At 40.4% G+C, this 18,409-nt stretch overlaps 1 protein-coding gene across 4 annotated transcripts; it reads right to left on the reverse strand.

The window, feature by feature from the left end:
• Positions 1 to 526: 526 nt before the first annotated feature.
• arfip2b (ADP-ribosylation factor interacting protein 2b) lies at positions 527 to 17,026 on the reverse strand. 4 transcript variants are annotated; one of them, XM_086226339.1, is made up of 10 exons: positions 16,748 to 17,026; positions 14,907 to 15,011; positions 10,721 to 10,777; positions 9,478 to 9,586; positions 8,593 to 8,649; positions 5,548 to 5,663; positions 4,915 to 5,136; positions 4,652 to 4,809; positions 3,964 to 4,138; positions 527 to 3,865 (listed from the first exon to the last, which is right to left on the reverse strand). In XM_086226339.1, exons 2-10 carry the CDS (start codon positions 15,006 to 15,008, stop codon positions 3,710 to 3,712), a joined length of 1,152 nt encoding a protein of 383 aa, XP_086082465.1. In that variant the 5' UTR covers positions 15,009 to 15,011; positions 16,748 to 17,026; the 3' UTR covers positions 527 to 3,709. The 4 variants fall into 4 exon arrangements, with proteins under 4 accessions (XP_086082465.1, XP_086082468.1, XP_086082467.1 ...); XM_086226342.1 differs by lacking the exon at positions 10,721 to 10,777; XM_086226341.1 differs by lacking the exon at positions 8,593 to 8,649.
• Positions 17,027 to 18,409: the final 1,383 nt, after the last annotated feature.

Consider the following 18,409-nt stretch of genomic DNA (forward strand, 5'->3'; position numbering starts at 1 on the left):
GAAATGTATGCAGGTATTTATGAAGCATATTTAAATGACTTTTACAAATTGGATTTATCTATTTAGAAGAAGAAAAAAATATTCCCTGTTTTTTCCGGGTTTGAAAGTTGAATTGAAATGAAAAAAAGACCTCTACAGGAATTCGGGACAGCCCATGTGAGAAACTGCTGCAGAAACATATGAAGCGTTGTCTGATTCCATCATCTCAATAATCGAATAGTTACATGAGGGAAATAGGATTTAAAAAAAAGGTGATCCACCAAGAAGAAAAGCTTTGAGGGTACAAGTAGCACTCCTCAGTTTTTAGCCAATTAAATTTGTGGTTAAAAAGATAGCACTTTAAATGCAGTTTTGCCGGTTTGTCTGTCAGTTGAGACGCTTGTGCTGCCGTTGCATCTTTCACAAGAGGCTGATTAAAAAGGCTCTATGTGCTCCGACGAAAACGTTAAACCTCTGGTGTGATTCAAAGAAACAAAAAATCCCAGTGCACACAGAAAACGCAGCCACACCATTTGAAAATGTGTACTTTTTAATCTTGTTCCCTTAGGGTGGGGTCAGGGTGGGGCAGGTTGGGGGGGGGGGGGTGTTGTTGAGGTCTGAGTGAGGATGAAGGCAGAGAATCACACAAGACACCTTAAACACCATTCATACAGCACAACACACCAGCTCAGCCTAGAAAATAGATTGTACACAAATAAAATATCTATGTTATAAATCTTAGTTCTCTCTTGGCAACAGACGAACAACCGCTTGGAACAGTGACTTTTCAATTCAATTTACAAATTTTCAATCTACAGAGCCCCCCCCCCCCCTCTGAAAAACGACAAATAAATTAAAGAAAAAATCCTATTGCCATCCATTATTGGTGAAGGGGAGCAGGAGAAGGTTCGGAAGAGGGGGTCCCGCTATTGCTGTGGTGGTCAAACGAACCGCGAGCTTGAACCTGAAATATTTAGGGTCTTTTAGATCAAATTCACCCATTTGACTCAGTTAAGAATTTAAAAATCAAATCCACTTTCTCACAGAGGAAGAAAATCCAGAAAAATAAATCCAGAAGAGGAAAAAGCAATTTAAAGGATTTTGTCAGAACTTGTCGCTCATGTGTTTCGACACACACGCGGCCTTCATCGGGACCTCGGCGCTCAAAACAAGCTGGTACACTTATTTCGGTAATGAGTCATTTTCCTCAGTTTTTTTTTCCATTACTCACACCTTTAAACACAAAACGTATTTTGGATTTGAAAGACTAAAAACCGTTAAGCGTGGCGTTACACGGGTACCAGTCCATGCAAGCTGGTGCACAGGAGGCTGAGAGCAGAGCATCAGCACATTCACACGAATCTGCCTGACATGTAAACACAGAGGAGACACAAAGCTGAGGAACACTAACAGATGGAGGGTTTCATCGTGGTCTCCCTCTCCTGTAAAGGCTCGTGAGCTCAGCGGATCAACAGACATTTATACTGGATTATCCTCCATCACAGCAGTTTGATACTAGGAAACTTCATTTGGGGAGTCGTCACTACACTACTGGTTAGCCTGGGACGTCATTTCCTGTTTGTGTTCAGAGATCTGCCCAAATCAGCTGATTCTGCTGGATTAAAATATAAATTTGTAGACAATAAATACAGCGATACATAATAATACATTATGTATGTAGTACCATGCCCATGATAGTGGTAATATCTTATCCTGACTGTTGATTGTTTACGGTTATGCAACAGACAGTGATGAATCTGTAGTGTTACCGTTGAGAGACTAATAAAGATTTTATTTGAATTAGTCAGATTGATCATCTTCAGCGCGAGAAAATATATTCTGCTTTTTAAGAACTGAAGAATTGTCTTTACATCCTGATGGTGTTAAATTTAGGAAGATAGCAGGTATGAGGGGGGTTCACCCATGGGAGTCACACCCAGCAGCCTGTGGACAGGATGCAAGTCAAACCTGCAGGTTAAATGGGAGACTCAGGTAAAAGAGGGTTTTGCATATTTATAGCGATTTTTGTGAAATACCGCCACCTAGTGGATGATGAATGCCAAATTTTGGACAGAGGCTCAGTGAGGCATGATTAACTGTTGGTGTGGCTGATTGTTGCCGAAACATGTTACAGTTCTGTGAACATTGGACATAAAAACCTGGTAAGCTTTTTTTTTTTTTTTTTTAAGTAGATTTACAGATTTTTTTTGAGTTTGTCGAAACATTCGGGGTGGTTGATACGACAACATGAACATTTGTTTTTTTTTATATCATTCATACATATAATGTGGGAACTTCTGCCTAAGATACACTTCTGACAAGTTTAGTGTTAACGAGTAACAACACTTCCTGTTTTCACTGCGATACACAGGAAGTTGTTCCTTCATAGCGATGACTTGTTTTTAATAGTTTTTGGCAGGATCAAAACTCTTTAATAACCTTTTTTCATTAGGGGTGTCCATAAAGTCTACGTGCAAAGTTTCAAGTGGATCAAATTTGCTACTTGGGATTGTGAGAAATTTAAATTTCCATTTTGACCCTCTCAATGGAAATGAAATGGATGTGATGATTGACACCTGTGGGCTCCCGCCTGCTCAGGCTTGGGTCCCCCGATGAGGACCAACATATTTCAGTCCTCTGGTGTTTGCTTTGAGGGTGAACATGGAGCAACGGTCCTAAATTCAACAAGCACTACTCTTTGGATTAATCAAATAAAAAAGTAAAGACCCAAACCTTCTGTTGACTTTGGGAAACTGGCAGTGTTCATTACACGATCATTACAGTGTCAAGAATTTGCAGTTTTACAACCCAAATCTGTAACAATTCAGACAAGCAAAGACTGAAACTGCAGTAACTTGCAGTCTAAAACGCCAGCGCACGTTTCTTAAATCTCATCTTGTCCTTTTCTGTAGTGCACAGGACAAACAGCTGACAACAACTGAAAAGATTTGGGGGTAAACTATATTAAGCTACAAAATGAGTTCTAATTTTTAAAAGTGAAACAGCACTTAATTTGATATATACATTGATTTGAAATGTCTAGACATGCCTTCCAGTGTACCAATCAAATCTCCTTCATATGCATTTTTTAGAGCTTCATTCTTCCCGACCACAACGTCATTTATACATCAGCTCATATACACACATATATATATATCTATATCTATATATATCTATTTATATATTCATGTGTAACGAGGCACACAAGGACAGTGATAGTGTCTAAAGTTTTGATTTGTTGTAGTGTTTGCCTCCTCTCATTGTTACATGTTGTGTGGTGTCAATTTGACTTTGAGCACTGCAGGAGTCCAATGGCCACAAAAATGTCTAACACAAGGTCACGCAGGGAAGAAGTGTTGAAGGGGGTACTCGAGGTAAACATGGAGGTGGGGGCGGGGGGGGGGGGGGGCTGGGCGGGGTAGGTGAACAGTTTATCTGGGATCAAAGCACAAAGAGGATTAGAGTGAAAAAAAGTAGTTGGGGAAGAGGCACTAAAAGCCCCCTGACTGTTCATGAAACTGGCCTCTTGGTTTCCTTCTATCAAGTAGTAATACCCTGCGATTCGTCCGTCCAGCCCTGCCTCATCTGTCCCATCATCCTCCAGCTGCACGCTCAGCTCTTCCTCTTTTCCAGTTATCTACATGCTTTCTCTGTAGCCGTCCTCTGTACGTTGGGGGGTTTCAACAACAGGTAAAGGTGGTCAAAAAAGGGGGAGTTGCAGGAGGTCCTCTCACTGCTCCTCTAACCAGGAGGGTTTATCGGCCCCTGGAGGCCTCAACTTTATGTTGAACTGCTTCAGCGTCTGCTCCAGCTGCTGCTGGTTGCCGGCGAAGTAGGCTGAGATGGCATTATGGAAGAGGAGGAGCTGCTTATGCATCACCTTCACCTGAGAGACAAACAAAGTAGTTTAGAGTGTATAGGAGGCTGATGATGAAGACGATGATGATGGATGACGATGACGATGATGGAGCCCTGTTAACTGACCTTGTTCTCTTCCAGGAACTTGAGTTTAATGGTGACGTCGGAACGGAGGCGTTCATACTTGTCCTTATGGATTTGGTACTGTTGCTGTGCAGCGTCTATGCGGGCCATGGCTACAGCGTCTCTTGGACCCAAACTCAGCTCCTCCAGGTCTGACCGGTATGCATCAAATTCCAATCTATTAACACACAAAATACAGAGGCTTTTTTTTAAAGACTGTATACTTCAAAGACTCGGACAGAGGGAAGAGTTTTATTTACATACTTTCATTTATGCATTTTTGGAGTTTAATACTAACTATAGCTTAGAGAGATGGACCTTATTCTTCGGTGTGTATTTAGATACGATGCATCGACAATGTAGAAACAAAAGAAGAGTAATAATGCTATATTATTTGAAATGAAAGTGTGGTGGCGCAACGTCAGTTTCTTCACTGTGTCAGCTTTTGAGGAAATGAGGAAGAGAGAAAGGGGAGGCAGAGGAAGAACTTTTGAGGACACACAGCTGAAGGAGCTACAATGGCAGTTTGTTGATGACGCATCTGACCCAGAAGTGCAGCTCCCTCTAATGGCCAAACATGAATCCATTCAACCACACTAGCATGATGATACTGATGATACTGATGTTCCTGCGCTCGTATTTCGTTGTTCAGTCTTTTAGTTGAAAACTATGATTAACACACGGTTTGTACCTGGCGTTTTCATACATCTTGATTGTCATCAGGGTGTCCTCCATGGTCTTGTTAACCAGTGTGTTGATGCTGGAGACAAAGAAGTTAATGGCGCCAAGCAGAGTCTCCCCGTTCTTACACAACAACTTTTGAGTCTCTGCATTGTAGCCAAACTCATCCTGTAAAAGCAAATAATGCATTACTACCCACAGTACATGAATGGGCTGATTTCCCTTAAAATATAATCTTGTTTAAATCTCCAAGAATTGATTTTGAGGCCTCACACGAAGTTCCGGAGATTTCTGACTGAGGTCAGCGAAGGTGTCGCCCAGTGCATGCTGTGTCTGCACCATGTTGTAGAAGTGGTTGGTCAGTGCTCTGGCCAGTCGCAGCACGTTCTCATATTTCCGTTTTGTGTCTCTCAGTACTTCAATCTGAGCTTCAAGCTCGAGGTCCACAGTCCTGGAACCACGGCCGAAACGCTCAGAGAGCATTTGCTTTGTACACTAAAATGAAGAAAACAGGCAGCGACATTTTCAGGCACACGCTAAAACAAAATCACAGAGTACAGGGTTCCCGCAAGTTTCAACTAGATAAGTTTAAGACTTTAAGACCATATTGAATTAAGTTTCAGACCTATAGCACAGCAAAAATAAAAGAAATAAAGAGGTATTTGATTTATTCCTACACATATTGTTGGAGGCCGTACTGCTTAGGTCTCTGAATTTAACAATATGTTCGGCACTAGAGGTTTAAGACCTAAAAAAAACTAATTAAAACTACTTTAGGTCAAATTCAAGACGTTGAGACCAGTTTAAGACCGTGCAGGAAACTTGCAAGTAGCTCTTTGTCATTACATTACCATCTACACGTAGTTTTACTGATTATTTGCCATTATACAGTAAAACCTCAGATACCTTGTAAGTGTTGAGACCCCACTTCTTCACTGTTTCTAGTTTTTCCACGGCCACCCCCCGGGTCGCCTCCTCTGCAGTCATTGACGAGCTGCTGCTGCTGTGGTGCATGTTGGAACCTGAGAGACAAATGTAGAAATAAGTGAAGAAGGTAAACAACAAACAAGGGAGGCAGACAAGGAGAACCCCAGCGAAGGTCAAATCCACACCGTTTGACCGTGCAAAGGAGACGGAGGGATAATTACCAAGCTACAGGTGGAAAAACCAAAGAATGAATCAAAGAGGAAAAAGCAGAAATACTGATTCTTACAATAGTATTTTTGTTGATACCAAATTATCTGCAAAGTGCGGTGACAAACAAAAACAGATAGCAGGGTATGTGGATGACTGCTGAGTGAAGCAAAGTAGAGCCTGTTGGGTGCTAAAGTAGGGCTGCAACTAGCGATTCTTTCAGTAACCGAGTAATCTACCGATTACTCTGGCGATTAATCGAGTAATCGGAGAAGAAGTATTGCACATTCTGCCATTTTTTGATTGGTAATAAACAAAAGAGAAAATAAGATAAGTCTCTTAAATGGACAAGAATGAAATGCTAACTTCAAAGTACTAACTTAAGTAACTTTACTTTGACTGTAAACTTTTACTGTTTTTACTTTACTTTTTATTGAAGTACAAACAGGGTCCAACAGGGGATTGGTTCACCAACAAGCCACTTTTTCTCCTCTTATGAGTTTGCGTGTTTAGTAATCAAAAAACACCTATAAGGGAGCCATTTAAGTACAACAAAAGCAATAAAAATGTTGATTTTTCAAAAAAAGGAGCAATTGCATGCAAGATTTTTAATTGTAATTAGGTATTTTTATATTGTGCTCTTAATGCTTTTACTGAAGTAAAGGATCTGAATACTTTTTCCATTACAACAGGTCAGTGACCAGTGTTTCTGTGACTCTACAGCTCAGTAAATAGTGTTTTATTTTTGGCGGCCTGCTACATTAAAAAACAGGCACCACGACATGATTTTCTATTTTTGGAGATGTGCATCTTTCTCGGTCTGTCTAGAAAGTAACTCTTGATTTGCACAACTCTCCCGAGATTTTTGTGTTTTTTTTTTTAACTAAAAGAATCAACCAAATACAATGTGTAGTTGTTTAATCTTATAAGTACACCCGGTTGCTGTCGATGTCATTCACTGTCACAGTAGTTTCCACTGTTTTAATAAACTCTGTCATTAACAACAAGTCTCCTCCACATGCAGCTTTCTGCTGTGAAAACTGAATCGTGGGTGAATTTATACAAGGAAAATACAAATAAACGCGAGTTGGGTTTGGGGGTGACTTTATAAAACATCCTACTGATGAAGAAAGTCACCAGATCAGGCACAGACAGGGTGAGAGAAATGCACTGACCTCCTGTGTGTGTGTGTGTGTGTGTGTGTGTGTGTGTGTGTGTGTGTGTGTGTGTGTGTGTGTGTGTGAACTGCATGCAAGTGTATGGAGGAACTGCATTGACAGAGAGGAGAGACGCTGCAGCCGTGTGATAATAAATTATATCAAAACTTAAACTGAAGCTTATCAATGCTCTGGTCTTGAATAAGTCAGCCGTTTAATATCAAATTTCAATGTCCACCCCTACATGCAAAACAAAGTACAGTTCATAATCTCAAGTCAAGTTACTCGAGGAATCGTTTCAGCCCGAGTTTAAAAGTTCCCTTTCTTTCTGAGTACCTTGGTGTTCATGTGATTCTATGTGGTGGATGACAGAGCTGCTTAGTGGGACGCTACCTCGCCTGGCCTTCGAACGCAGGTCTGTGACACGGGTGGGTGGTTGTGAGGGAGGGGTGCGGGTGGAGGTAGGGGTCAGGATGAATATTGGTGTGGGAGCATATTTTTTTGTGGACAAAATTATGTTTATTATCAGGATTTAAAGTCATTGTTGCCATCATAGAGGGCCAATATTGAGATATATATATAAAAAAAGGTGCTAAAAAATTGATTGATAACATGGGAGGAGAGTTTGGTGAGGAGCAGGGAGATACAGAGCAGATGGAATATTTCAACCGGGAAGAGGAGGAAGATGTGGAGGTGGTGGAGGATAAAGACAGATGAGATGAAAAGGCTGTGAACAATGCAGACAAATGAGTGATGATGACGACGGGGGCACGCGGATGGTAAAAAGCAGTGCAATGAATCCACTTAAAATACTTCCATTAATAATTTACTTTAACCAAAGATATGTAAGGTCTCAATAAAATATAAACTTAGTGATCAACATGATGCTGGTTGCTTTTAAAGTAGAACCTGTATTTTGATAAAAACTTCTACCTGCACTTCGACCGATACTGCAGTTATAAAATGTGATTTCCTATATTAGAGGGAATGTTCATTTTTATTCATTTTCATTACAAAACCATTAAAAAGGTGATTTTTGTGCATCTTTATCAAACAAAATCTCTGGAATATGATATCTAGGTTCAACAACTCTATGTAATTTAAAATGGCAGTTGACATCCGAAACAATCTAAAACTGCAGAAGGTGAAATTGTGAGTTTGATTAAACCTAAACTGTTCAACCCTATTTTAGAGATCCATACAGTCTGGAAAAACAAATGTCATCAAAACCCCAAGACAAACCACCCTGAATGAGGAATAAAGACAGGTGAAAAAGATGCAGTGAATAGAACAAAGCCACAATCTGTCCAAGAAAAGGTAGCAGACAGAAACGTGTGAACTCTTCTCTCCCCTGAAAAAAGAAAATTAGATAAAGACGAGGAAAGAGAAGCTGGTTCCCTGATGTCTAAATATAATCAGGAAGGATAAAGAGCGTTTTTCCAAAATGAGATATCCATCACATTCAGCGCAACTGTTTACAAATGAAAATCTAATTATGTCTACTTTCAAAGGTTTCCACAGAGCAGACAAAGTTACTGTTTGACAATATTTTCTTTACAAAGTGGATGTTATATGTTAGGTAACTTCTCCAACAATTATTGCATCAAATTTTGGAAATTGGCTCTCCACTATTTCGAAGAAAAAAGGTCTAAGGAGCCACCTAATCCTGTTACTGGGATCCTTTTGTTAAAGTTTGCATTGTAGCACACAGCGGGGCCTGAGAGAGAGAGAGAGAGCGAGAGAGAGAGAGAGAGAGAGAGAGAGAGAGAGAGAGAGAGAGAGTATGACAATGATACATTAGTACCAATACAGGTGCTAAAGAGACATATTCCCCTTAAACTGCTGCGCTTACTCTCCTGACATGCAAAATTATGTTCATCCCCCTGTTGGCTCTCTATACTGGCTGAGACTACAAGGTTGAAAACATGAGATTTCTGTCAAGTTTGGCGCTTGAAACACATGAAACAACATGACAAACAACATGAAACAACCTCATACAGGTCAGTGTCAGCTGGGGCTGTTTAATCTACCAGCCAATACAAGCTGATATGAGCAATTGATCAGTCACTATTAGATAATGTGAACACTTATTTTGGCGCAGGCAAAGTTGCAAATGTCCTTGCATTGTTTGACCAGTAGGGTGTGCTGCACTCCAGTGGAAAAACAAATAATTAATTAACTGGTTATTGGATTTTTAAAAAAAAAATTTCTATTCCCCAATATTGGTATCTATCTTTTGGGGTTATTTTCTTTAACAGTTAAGTCAGTTAAGTAGTTTAGTCAAAATTTGTACAGAGAACATGTGGTGTAGACTTCAAAAGCAATGAAGTTAATAATACACTCCACAATCTTTAAGGTACAGCACAGGCAAGCAAACGAAGGACGAGTGAAACCTGACCACCATTTACCACCGATGGATGATTGCATGATCTCATGGGAAGAATGTCAGCAGGTTGAGGAAAACCAAACAGCAGAGAACTGAGTCAAAATGAAAGAGTGACAGCGTGGCACGAGCGGAGTGAGCCAGACTAAAACAGGACCCTACCTTTGATTGAGTTGGTGGGGATGATCCCCTCCGCTGTTCCTCCATAACCCCCAGACACAATGCTAGTCTCATTGAGATTGGGACCCGATACCATCACCTGCTGTAGATCCTGCAAAGTTCACATGGTTGAATAAACAAGGAGAGGGAACAAAGGGAAGGATGTTACATAGTCAGTGGGGTTGGGTGGGGGTTACGTGGACAGGAGATTAGGACAAGAGCGCTATATACAGACAATGTAGGTTAAAGGTTTAATCACTAGAGGGGGACAAATACTGCTACATTAGGAAGGTTAGTCAGTACACACACTCATCTGTGAAGCAAAGAAAACACACCGCCAATAATTAGCCCAACCAGGACGTGAGTTTAATCCCTTCGTGAGCTGCAAGATGCTGACAACTCGAGACTTCGACAGTCTATTTCCAAAATAAACACTCACGGCATCACGAGGGGAACTTTGGTACGAGCCTCATGATCCGTCTGGTGTGTTTTCCTTGACTTAACACTAGTTTAATTTTATGGTCTGAAAAGATTTCTCACTTTCCCAGCTCACTAAGACAAACAGGTCTGTGCCATGAGCATAAAACTGAACGCTAACTACTGGGCAAAGACACATATTGCCCCTCATAAAATGCAACAGCAGGCAAAATATAGCTCACTCCCTGCAACCTGGAGCTGCGAGCTCAACGGTGAGGCAGTGATAAGGAGACTATAGAGGAATTCTGAGGAGGGGCTGTTTCCCTTTTATAAACAAAGTCTGATACCATCAACAGGAAGTAAAACTATGTCGTGATTTGTGTAGTTAGAGGTCAAACCTAATTTTCAGAGGGAGAGGTGTATGAAATAAATTTTCCTAGTTGTAGAAATGTATGGTCGTTGTTTTCTTGCCAGAGCATAACTTCTTATTTTAAAAACAGCCAGTTAAGCCAATCACGTCGACATTACAGCATTAGTATGACATGATGATGAGTGGCATACGGCTATGGTTTGTTAAACAATGAGTCACACTGATATCAGCCAGGTTAACATGCACAGAGTCAACACGGATAACGCGCACTCCAACATTTTAAAGAGATCCGTCTCCAGCTAGAACCACATTTACCACAAATATTAGATCTGACATTCAGTGAAATAACCCAATGTAGTGATGCAAGGCGAATTAATGGGGTATAAAAGTCGAATCACTGGACAGTACTACACACCCACATAAACATGAGACACACAAATGCACAAATGGCCTGCTCACCCTGGTGCCTCTGGAGCTCCCTACCCTCTCATCTAAGCTCCACTGCAGCTTTGCAGCCTGCACAGAGATGGAGGAGGGGGAAAAAAATCGACAGACAAACAACAACAACGAAAAAAGAAAAGACAAAAGAGACACAAAGAAAAAAAATTCATGACTGAACTCATGAAACGAGATAGAATGATGTAAAAGGAATCACAGTTGTGGACTGAGGGCGATCGTGTAGGACGGACGGGGTGCAGTGATGTCTGATATCACAGCAGCTCTCAGTTACACATGGGATGCCCAGTCTACCTTCACAACATGTTTTATTGGTGTGTTTATAATTAAAAACATTATCGATACTATGATATTATTCCATCACTGATAAGACAAAGACAATACGGAATCCGATGCTGTAAAAAAATGAACAGGGGAATTAACAGACATTTAACAGGTACAATGTTTATAACAAGTTAGTGTCTAATATTCCACACATCTTAAGGGGCAACGCACTGACAGAAATTTGGGGTGCCCGCCCTTATTGAAATGCTAACTTCCTGAGCATGAGAGAATATTAGCGGGTCATTTAATGTCAAATCTCACCTTTTATCACAAGCTCTGGATAGTGACGGACAGACTGAGGTCATAAATACTCGCAGCCAAAATGAGTTTCCTAAATTGGCAAAACCAAAGAGCCAGGCTTGTTGGCAATGGCAGTATGAACACTAAGCATGATGATGGTTGTCTGTTACACTGTCATATCCATCGGTGGGTACGCAACACACTTGTGCTACGCCCATCTCTGGAATCCCTCTCACAGTGGTCAACTTAACTAAGGGTTTCTCAGACGGTTCACTAGACCAGGCCCTCTTCCAATGACCTTGCAGCATGTATGCATAACACCCTAAGTAATCCAAACCGTCGCGGCGCGGTGCACCTTTGTCTTTGCTGAAGGTGGCTGATTAGATCACTGCGCTGTTACGCTGCAGTGACACACTAGAACATTTTAAGTACTAGATGGGACACAAATTCCTACAAATTATATCTATAAAAGTGACCTTAATAATGAGAATGATTTGACCATTATCAACAGATGTCATGGAGGGATAGCTAATCGCTTACTCCTCCCTACCACAAGCCACTATTTTCCATTTTAATGAAGCAGCTTTGCAATTCTGACAATACTATTAGGATATCCTCTAATTAATAATACAAGTTTAACCTATGACAACTTGTGTATCACAGTATGAGCATCTTAAAAGGCTATTGAATCTATGTGTAGACACTAGTGAATCATTGTGTGACACATTTGATGTTTCTGCCAGGATGCTGCTGGCAGTCAAATCCATCTTTGTCAATGTCAAATAAGCTGCCAGTCAAGCTGTTGTTGCAGTTAACTCTCTCTCTCTCTCTCTCTCTCTCTCTCTCCCTCTCTCTCTCCCACACACACACACACACACACACACACACACACGGTCATTTCCATACTCTGCCAATCATCTCAACATTCATGAGCAACACAGACCAGACTACTGCAGCTTCAAACCGAGTGTTCCACAGCAGATATCAATCTGATTTCAGTGCACTTTCACCCAAGGAAAAAGCAAAGCCAGTTTCACACTAATTACAGAGTTGCTATGACAACTGGTTCATACCCAGCACCAAACAGTGCAGCATAAAGGGGTACTCTCTAGTCCTCATAAATATGTGTCTTGAGCTCATAAAGATGTTTTCTGCACACTCACTTCTTTGAGAGTCCAAGATGCAGAAAGGCCCAGACATAAATATTTAACTTTAAACTGATGGCGTCCAAAAACATCTATTTACAAACACATAAGTGCATCATAAGAATAATGTACATCTTCTTAATCCAGCCATATGCCCAGTAATCCACAAACACTTTGATTTGAGCCAAGAATGACCAGAAAGTGTAATCAACCGCAACAACCCTCCCTTACTCGTCTGCGCTTGCTCATGGTAACGCAAGTTAGTTGTATTTAGCTCAAAATAAACTATTTGTGGATAACTCAACATACGGCTAAATAAAGTAGATGTTGATAATACCAGAGGATGTACTTAAGAGCTTGTAAACCAAACTTTTTTGGGCAGTTTAAAGTTGTTTTACTGCTGCAGCTATAGTTAAACTTGAGTCACCCTTAGCTTTAAGCAAAATATATGTGGCTGAATTTTTCTGAAGTCTCAATGAAGCGATGCAGGACAGAAAAAATATGTTTATTCGCACCCATATGTGAGTACTTGAAAGGCAAAATACACTTTTTGGATGAAGAATTCATGAACATACCACACTAAAGGAGCAACACTATATGCTGGAATCTTGTTGAAAAGGCAGGATTCCTCTTAACTACTTGAGTGGAACCACACATGGTTTGGTTAGCAAATAACTGTCTGCATATCCTCCAGGATCTCCAGTCTGTTTGCCCAACAAGGTGTGTCCTTGTTGGAATGCAACTGGTTCAACCTTCCTGATTCTTAAACTCCGCTCATGTCATTGTAACTGACAAATAACTCCCTTGCAAATGGAAGAAAATGTTGCTGCTCAATTGAAAAAGTGTCTTATCACCTTCAACATCATCACTCTGCAAGTGAACAGTCCCCAACTGAGGAGCAACAACTACACCTGAGAGTTCAGCCTTTCTATTCAAAACCTACACAATACACAAGAGAAGTGTCTGCTACCCCGAGGCCAATTTTATATATAGCACATTTCATAGCAAAGTGTTTTTAACATTACACAAATGACAAAAACACAAGTACCAAACAAGCACCTGATGTGATCTCTTAATGGGAACAACTGGTTTCCAAGGAAACCGCTTGATCCCAGCACCTGATTTCCCAGTGGAATCTTTTTCCTCAGTTGCAGAGAGACAAGAGGAGCAACACAGGGACTTTGTGGCTGCGGTGTGAAACGAACAGTTCAACCCATGTAGAGAACAATATTCAAGATCCCAACAAGAGCTGAACACAGCAACATAGAAATGACACACAATCGGACCAGAATTGAAAAATGCATTTTACTGCAGAGTGGTTCTACCATGTGAAAGGCGTAAAACAAAGGGCAGCGCTGTTTGCTAATATTGTGAAAGCTAAGAATACACATAATCATACTGTCAATACCAAATAGATAAGGGAATTCTTTAAAACAAAAACTAGGAAGGTCTCTTAAGATTTCATGAGCAAGCACAATCTCCAACAAAAACAGTTAAAATAGGTTCTTCATTTGGACAAACATGCATCACTGACAATTTCATAATAACAAACTAATGGGTCTTTTCAAGCTGAAGCAGAATTACTACCTTGTAGCAAAAGCCTCCACCAACCACTTCAATTGATAGCAGTCATAATATAACTCATACTGTCTGAAACAAATACAATGTCCAAATGAAATTATCATGTCTATACCATGAAACAACTGTAAAAAGCAACAAAGTAAGTGTGATTAACTAAGTAATTGCCCTGACAGACAACAGATGAATATTGGGTTTCACTGTAATCAACTGGGGCTGCAGCACTGATAGTCTGCAGACTCCTGTATGACACAGCTCCATTTTTGCGTGGCTGATCCATTTTTTCCTCTTGATGCAACAACGCCGTCACCCATGCATATTAATTGGCGGTAGCATCACAGAACATTGCAAACAAAAGAATGCTAAAACGGGATTAAAACTACTACTTCATTGTGTCATGGTCGTTGGGAACTTGTAGTTAGAATGCTCGATTTACACCGATGAACACTGAGAATCTAAACAGTAGAACAAGATCATCACGTTTCAAACTCCTAAGGATATACAGCTACTAAATGCAGCACTGACAGAGCAGGTGTAGCAGGAAACAGACCAACTCCTCGTGCATTTGAAGCATCACAGCTATTCTTTCGTGGGAAACAATAGAGGATGCCTGACGTGTGAATGAATACAAAAATAAAGACCTCTCGTCTCCTTACACCATCTTCGATTTGCCAGTTTAAGATAATGAGATATAATTCATCCGTCAGTGGGGAAATTGGCATTAGTTTTGCATATGTAAATTAACAGTTGTCAGTTTAGGACTGGAAGAATGAAGAGGTTGCATATTTGTTCCCTTGTAAAATAGCTTTAAATAGGCTAGTAACAACAACAAGAACACAGGGTGTGTGATCTTGTTAATGACACAGTGTAAACAGTAACCTGACACGGTAGCTGTGGCCCACCTGTTCGAGGCTGTCATCTTCTGGTAGCGTCCCTGTGTCGCCATTACTGTTGATAGGAATCTCCATTGTGGCAGCTTTACTCATAATGCTGTCGGTCATCATGCACTGCGTGAGAAAAACAGAGCACGGTAAAGACGGCAGTAACTAGGTAAACATGGTGGGGAGGAAACATAGGGATGGAAAAAAGTATGGCCTAAATGCTGCTTTGAAGAGGAGAGACCAGAGTGTCGTCAAAACAGCCAAATCATTAGATAGATGGGAATATAATTGCTATAAACAAGCGTGGAGGTGATTTTCAAAGAGCAAGGCTACCACTCGGCATAATAACAACACACCGATGAAAGCTGCCACTACAATGAGCTGTCCTGTCCAAGAGGCTACTCTGCAGCTCAATTACAGGACGGCATGCTAGCCAGCATCTACTCTCTTTCAGCAAAATGTCTGTTATCTAATGGCTCACAATGATTTGGCCTGACACACATATTCACACACTTAAATTATACTAACTCATATGCATAGTGACATCTGCACCCCCAAAAAAAGAGAAAGAAAGACAAAAGTGGAAAAGCAGTGAAATAAATTCTATTTTTGGCTTGGACAGTAATAATGATTTCCAAGTTCCCACAAATATTAATGAGGGGTTTTGTTTGAAAGAGGCTCATCAGGTTTTCACATTGCAGAGCAGTTACTTACTGTTTAATCCTATAATTTTCTGGCTCCCATATACATATTTGTCACAAGTATTTGAGGGATCACTGCAGAAAATGCAAGTTTATTCATACATTTTTTAGATTGCCTTTCTTGACTTTTTCAGTTAAATCCTTATAAGGAACTGATATATAAACCTCTCCTGCAATTGATTAATATATAAACAGAAAACCTGTCGGGATATTTAGGCTTCGGACTTACAGTAACCAGTTTACTGAAAATACTCCTAAAATTTGATTTTTAACCAAAACTTACTGTGCTTGTGTGATTCATCTAATTACAGGTTTACGGCAGTGAGGTCAATTGTTGGCAAGGATTTTCCAGAAGCCGTTTGAAAAGAGCTTGTTTGCATTTGACCTCACTTAGGATGTCTTTTCCATTACAAAAGCATACTTGACCATGCCCAGTCTGACTCCTGTGGAATGACATTTCAGTTGACTTTAGATGTTATAAATTGTGCCAACATTACTCAACACAAATAGACTCCTCCACAAAGCTCACTGAAACTGTGTCAGAGCTTCTGGTAGAAACTATAAGAAACACATTGCATACTTAATGCCATTTCATCATGGAGTGTCTTATTACACTAGCAAACCAGGAAAAAGCCTCTTTCTTGATTTTAGACTTGACTTAAATTATGAGTCAAGACTAAAAGGAGTCCAGAACTCAAACCAGAAGTGTCAGAATCTAAATAAGACAAGATTTCAGAGTAACAGTTACCATTAAAAGAAATAGAGCTTGAAAAAAAAAACACGTAAAAAGTGTGTAAACCAGGCTGAGGGTCGATTTATCTCCACGTAAATACGGCTGGGAGCTGGACAGGTGTATCAGCACAGGTGTACGGGTGCAAATGTTAGCTTGCAGACCTCATATGGGTTCTCTGTTTATCAAAGTCTGGTGTTTCAGATTAGAAAACCTGATCGTGTTCATAGATATGAATGCGCAATTTTAGCCTAGAATTTTTTTTTTTCTTATAAGGCCTTCTTGCACTTAATGTGCTGCTGAGGACGATACCTTGAATTGTAAAGAACCCTCAGTGCATAGCTAGCTGGTTCCAACATGTGTGAAGAAATACTCCCAAAGCAAGACAAAATGCAAAATCACGCTTCACAAACAGCGCCGGCTTGTCTTACCGGTGTGCCTGGTCCCGTCGTGAAAACAGAGCTGTTCTCCAATCTAGCGAGTAAGCTAACGACAGGCTAACAGCAGCGCATCCCGGAGCCTGCGCGGCTAACTGGAGACTGATGTGTCCGTCGAGAAAAAAACCCGCCTGTGGAAACAATATAAAGCTCTCAATTAAAAATGTTTAATGACATAGCGTGACTAAACGTGGCTCTATCAACGCTTCTCTTCGGAGGCTTCGTAAACAGACTCTATCGTTCCCACTGAAGCCTGGAGGAAAGCTCTCCGGAAGTGACGACATTCTAGAAGTCATCTGGCGGAACGAAGAACGTATATTCTTGAAAAATGAATCACTCGTTGCCAGGTTTTACGCTCCCATTGTGCTAACTATCCTTGTCGGATCTCAAATGTTTAGAATTTTTCATTAGTTCACCATGAATATTATGTAATGTAGCATGCTTACTTATCACCATGACAACAGCTACAACAGCCCACTTGTGTGCGAACAGTGAACACACAATTACACCGTCTGTGCATACAGTTTTTTATCTTGCATACATTATTCCCAATACTTTTTGAAGTTATTCCTTTTGATTTTTTCTCTTATTTGTTAATTTTTTGTGTACAGCTTGTTGCTTTCATCATCATGCAATGTCTGCACATCAGGAATTCTGCTTTATTGTAATCTCAGTGTATCTATTTTACGGTACAACAACAAAAAACACGATGGGATGCTCTACCAAGGTCTTTCAGACGAGTGTGCGTTTTTCCCATGACACGTTCTAAAAAAGTTTTTGTGCCTGGAAGTTGAAACGAAGTGACACATCTTGATTTTTCCTCTTCTCTCGGTTACGACCCATCTGTGGATCCTGCAGGTGATGTGTACAAATTTCAGCAGTCCATCGGTGGCTTTTACTCGTCTCTCCGTCTGCTGTAGGCCCCGGATGCAAGAAACTCCATTTCTTAAAGGAACCCCGCACCATGCCACGGTTGTTGGTCCACTTTTATTCATGTAGGAGAAGATTATACAGAGGCTATTGTGGAATTTGTGGGTTGTTTTATTTTATTTTATTTTATTTATTTATTTTACAAAATCTATACTGCAATAAAAAAGCAATGCTCTTCCAGTGATTCATTTTTACTTTTTAAAATTGTTAGTTCTTCGGGCAGTGTTGTAATGATTTATCAGCCTGACTGTTGTATCCACAGGTGTGAATATACTTATTATAATTTGATGCACTAAACTCTACCCCAGCTGGATCTCGGCCTGCCTTCGGTGTCCTGTTTTGTCTCTTGAAAAGGTCTAAATATATCATATCAGCACATCATTGGTATCTGCAGCCACTGGTCATTAATCTTCAAAATATTGGCATCTACCCAGTGGTCAGTAGTTATACCCAGTTTTTCACTTTTTCTTTGTTAATCATCACTGAAGTAGAAACGACTGTTTTAATATCCACATCAGAAAATGTCAAGACAAAAACTACTGTAAAATATTGGCATATTGAATGTTGGGAACAAATCCAGTATTGTACATCCCAAGTCTAAATGCTTTAGAGACAGGAAAGGATTATGCTGTCTCATCTACACTGATAAAGACTGAGAGAACCAGGAGAAAACTACAAGTCCCAAGCACCCATCTATAGTATAAATGCCCCCTTAGACACCTGGAT

The sequence above is a fragment of the Aulostomus chinensis genome, chromosome 15, assembly GCF_037954235.1.
Source record: "Aulostomus chinensis isolate RoL2024-O1b breed Wild chromosome 15, RoL_Achi_v1.0, whole genome shotgun sequence".
Classification (NCBI taxonomy): Eukaryota; Metazoa; Chordata; class Actinopteri; order Syngnathiformes; family Aulostomidae; genus Aulostomus; species Aulostomus chinensis.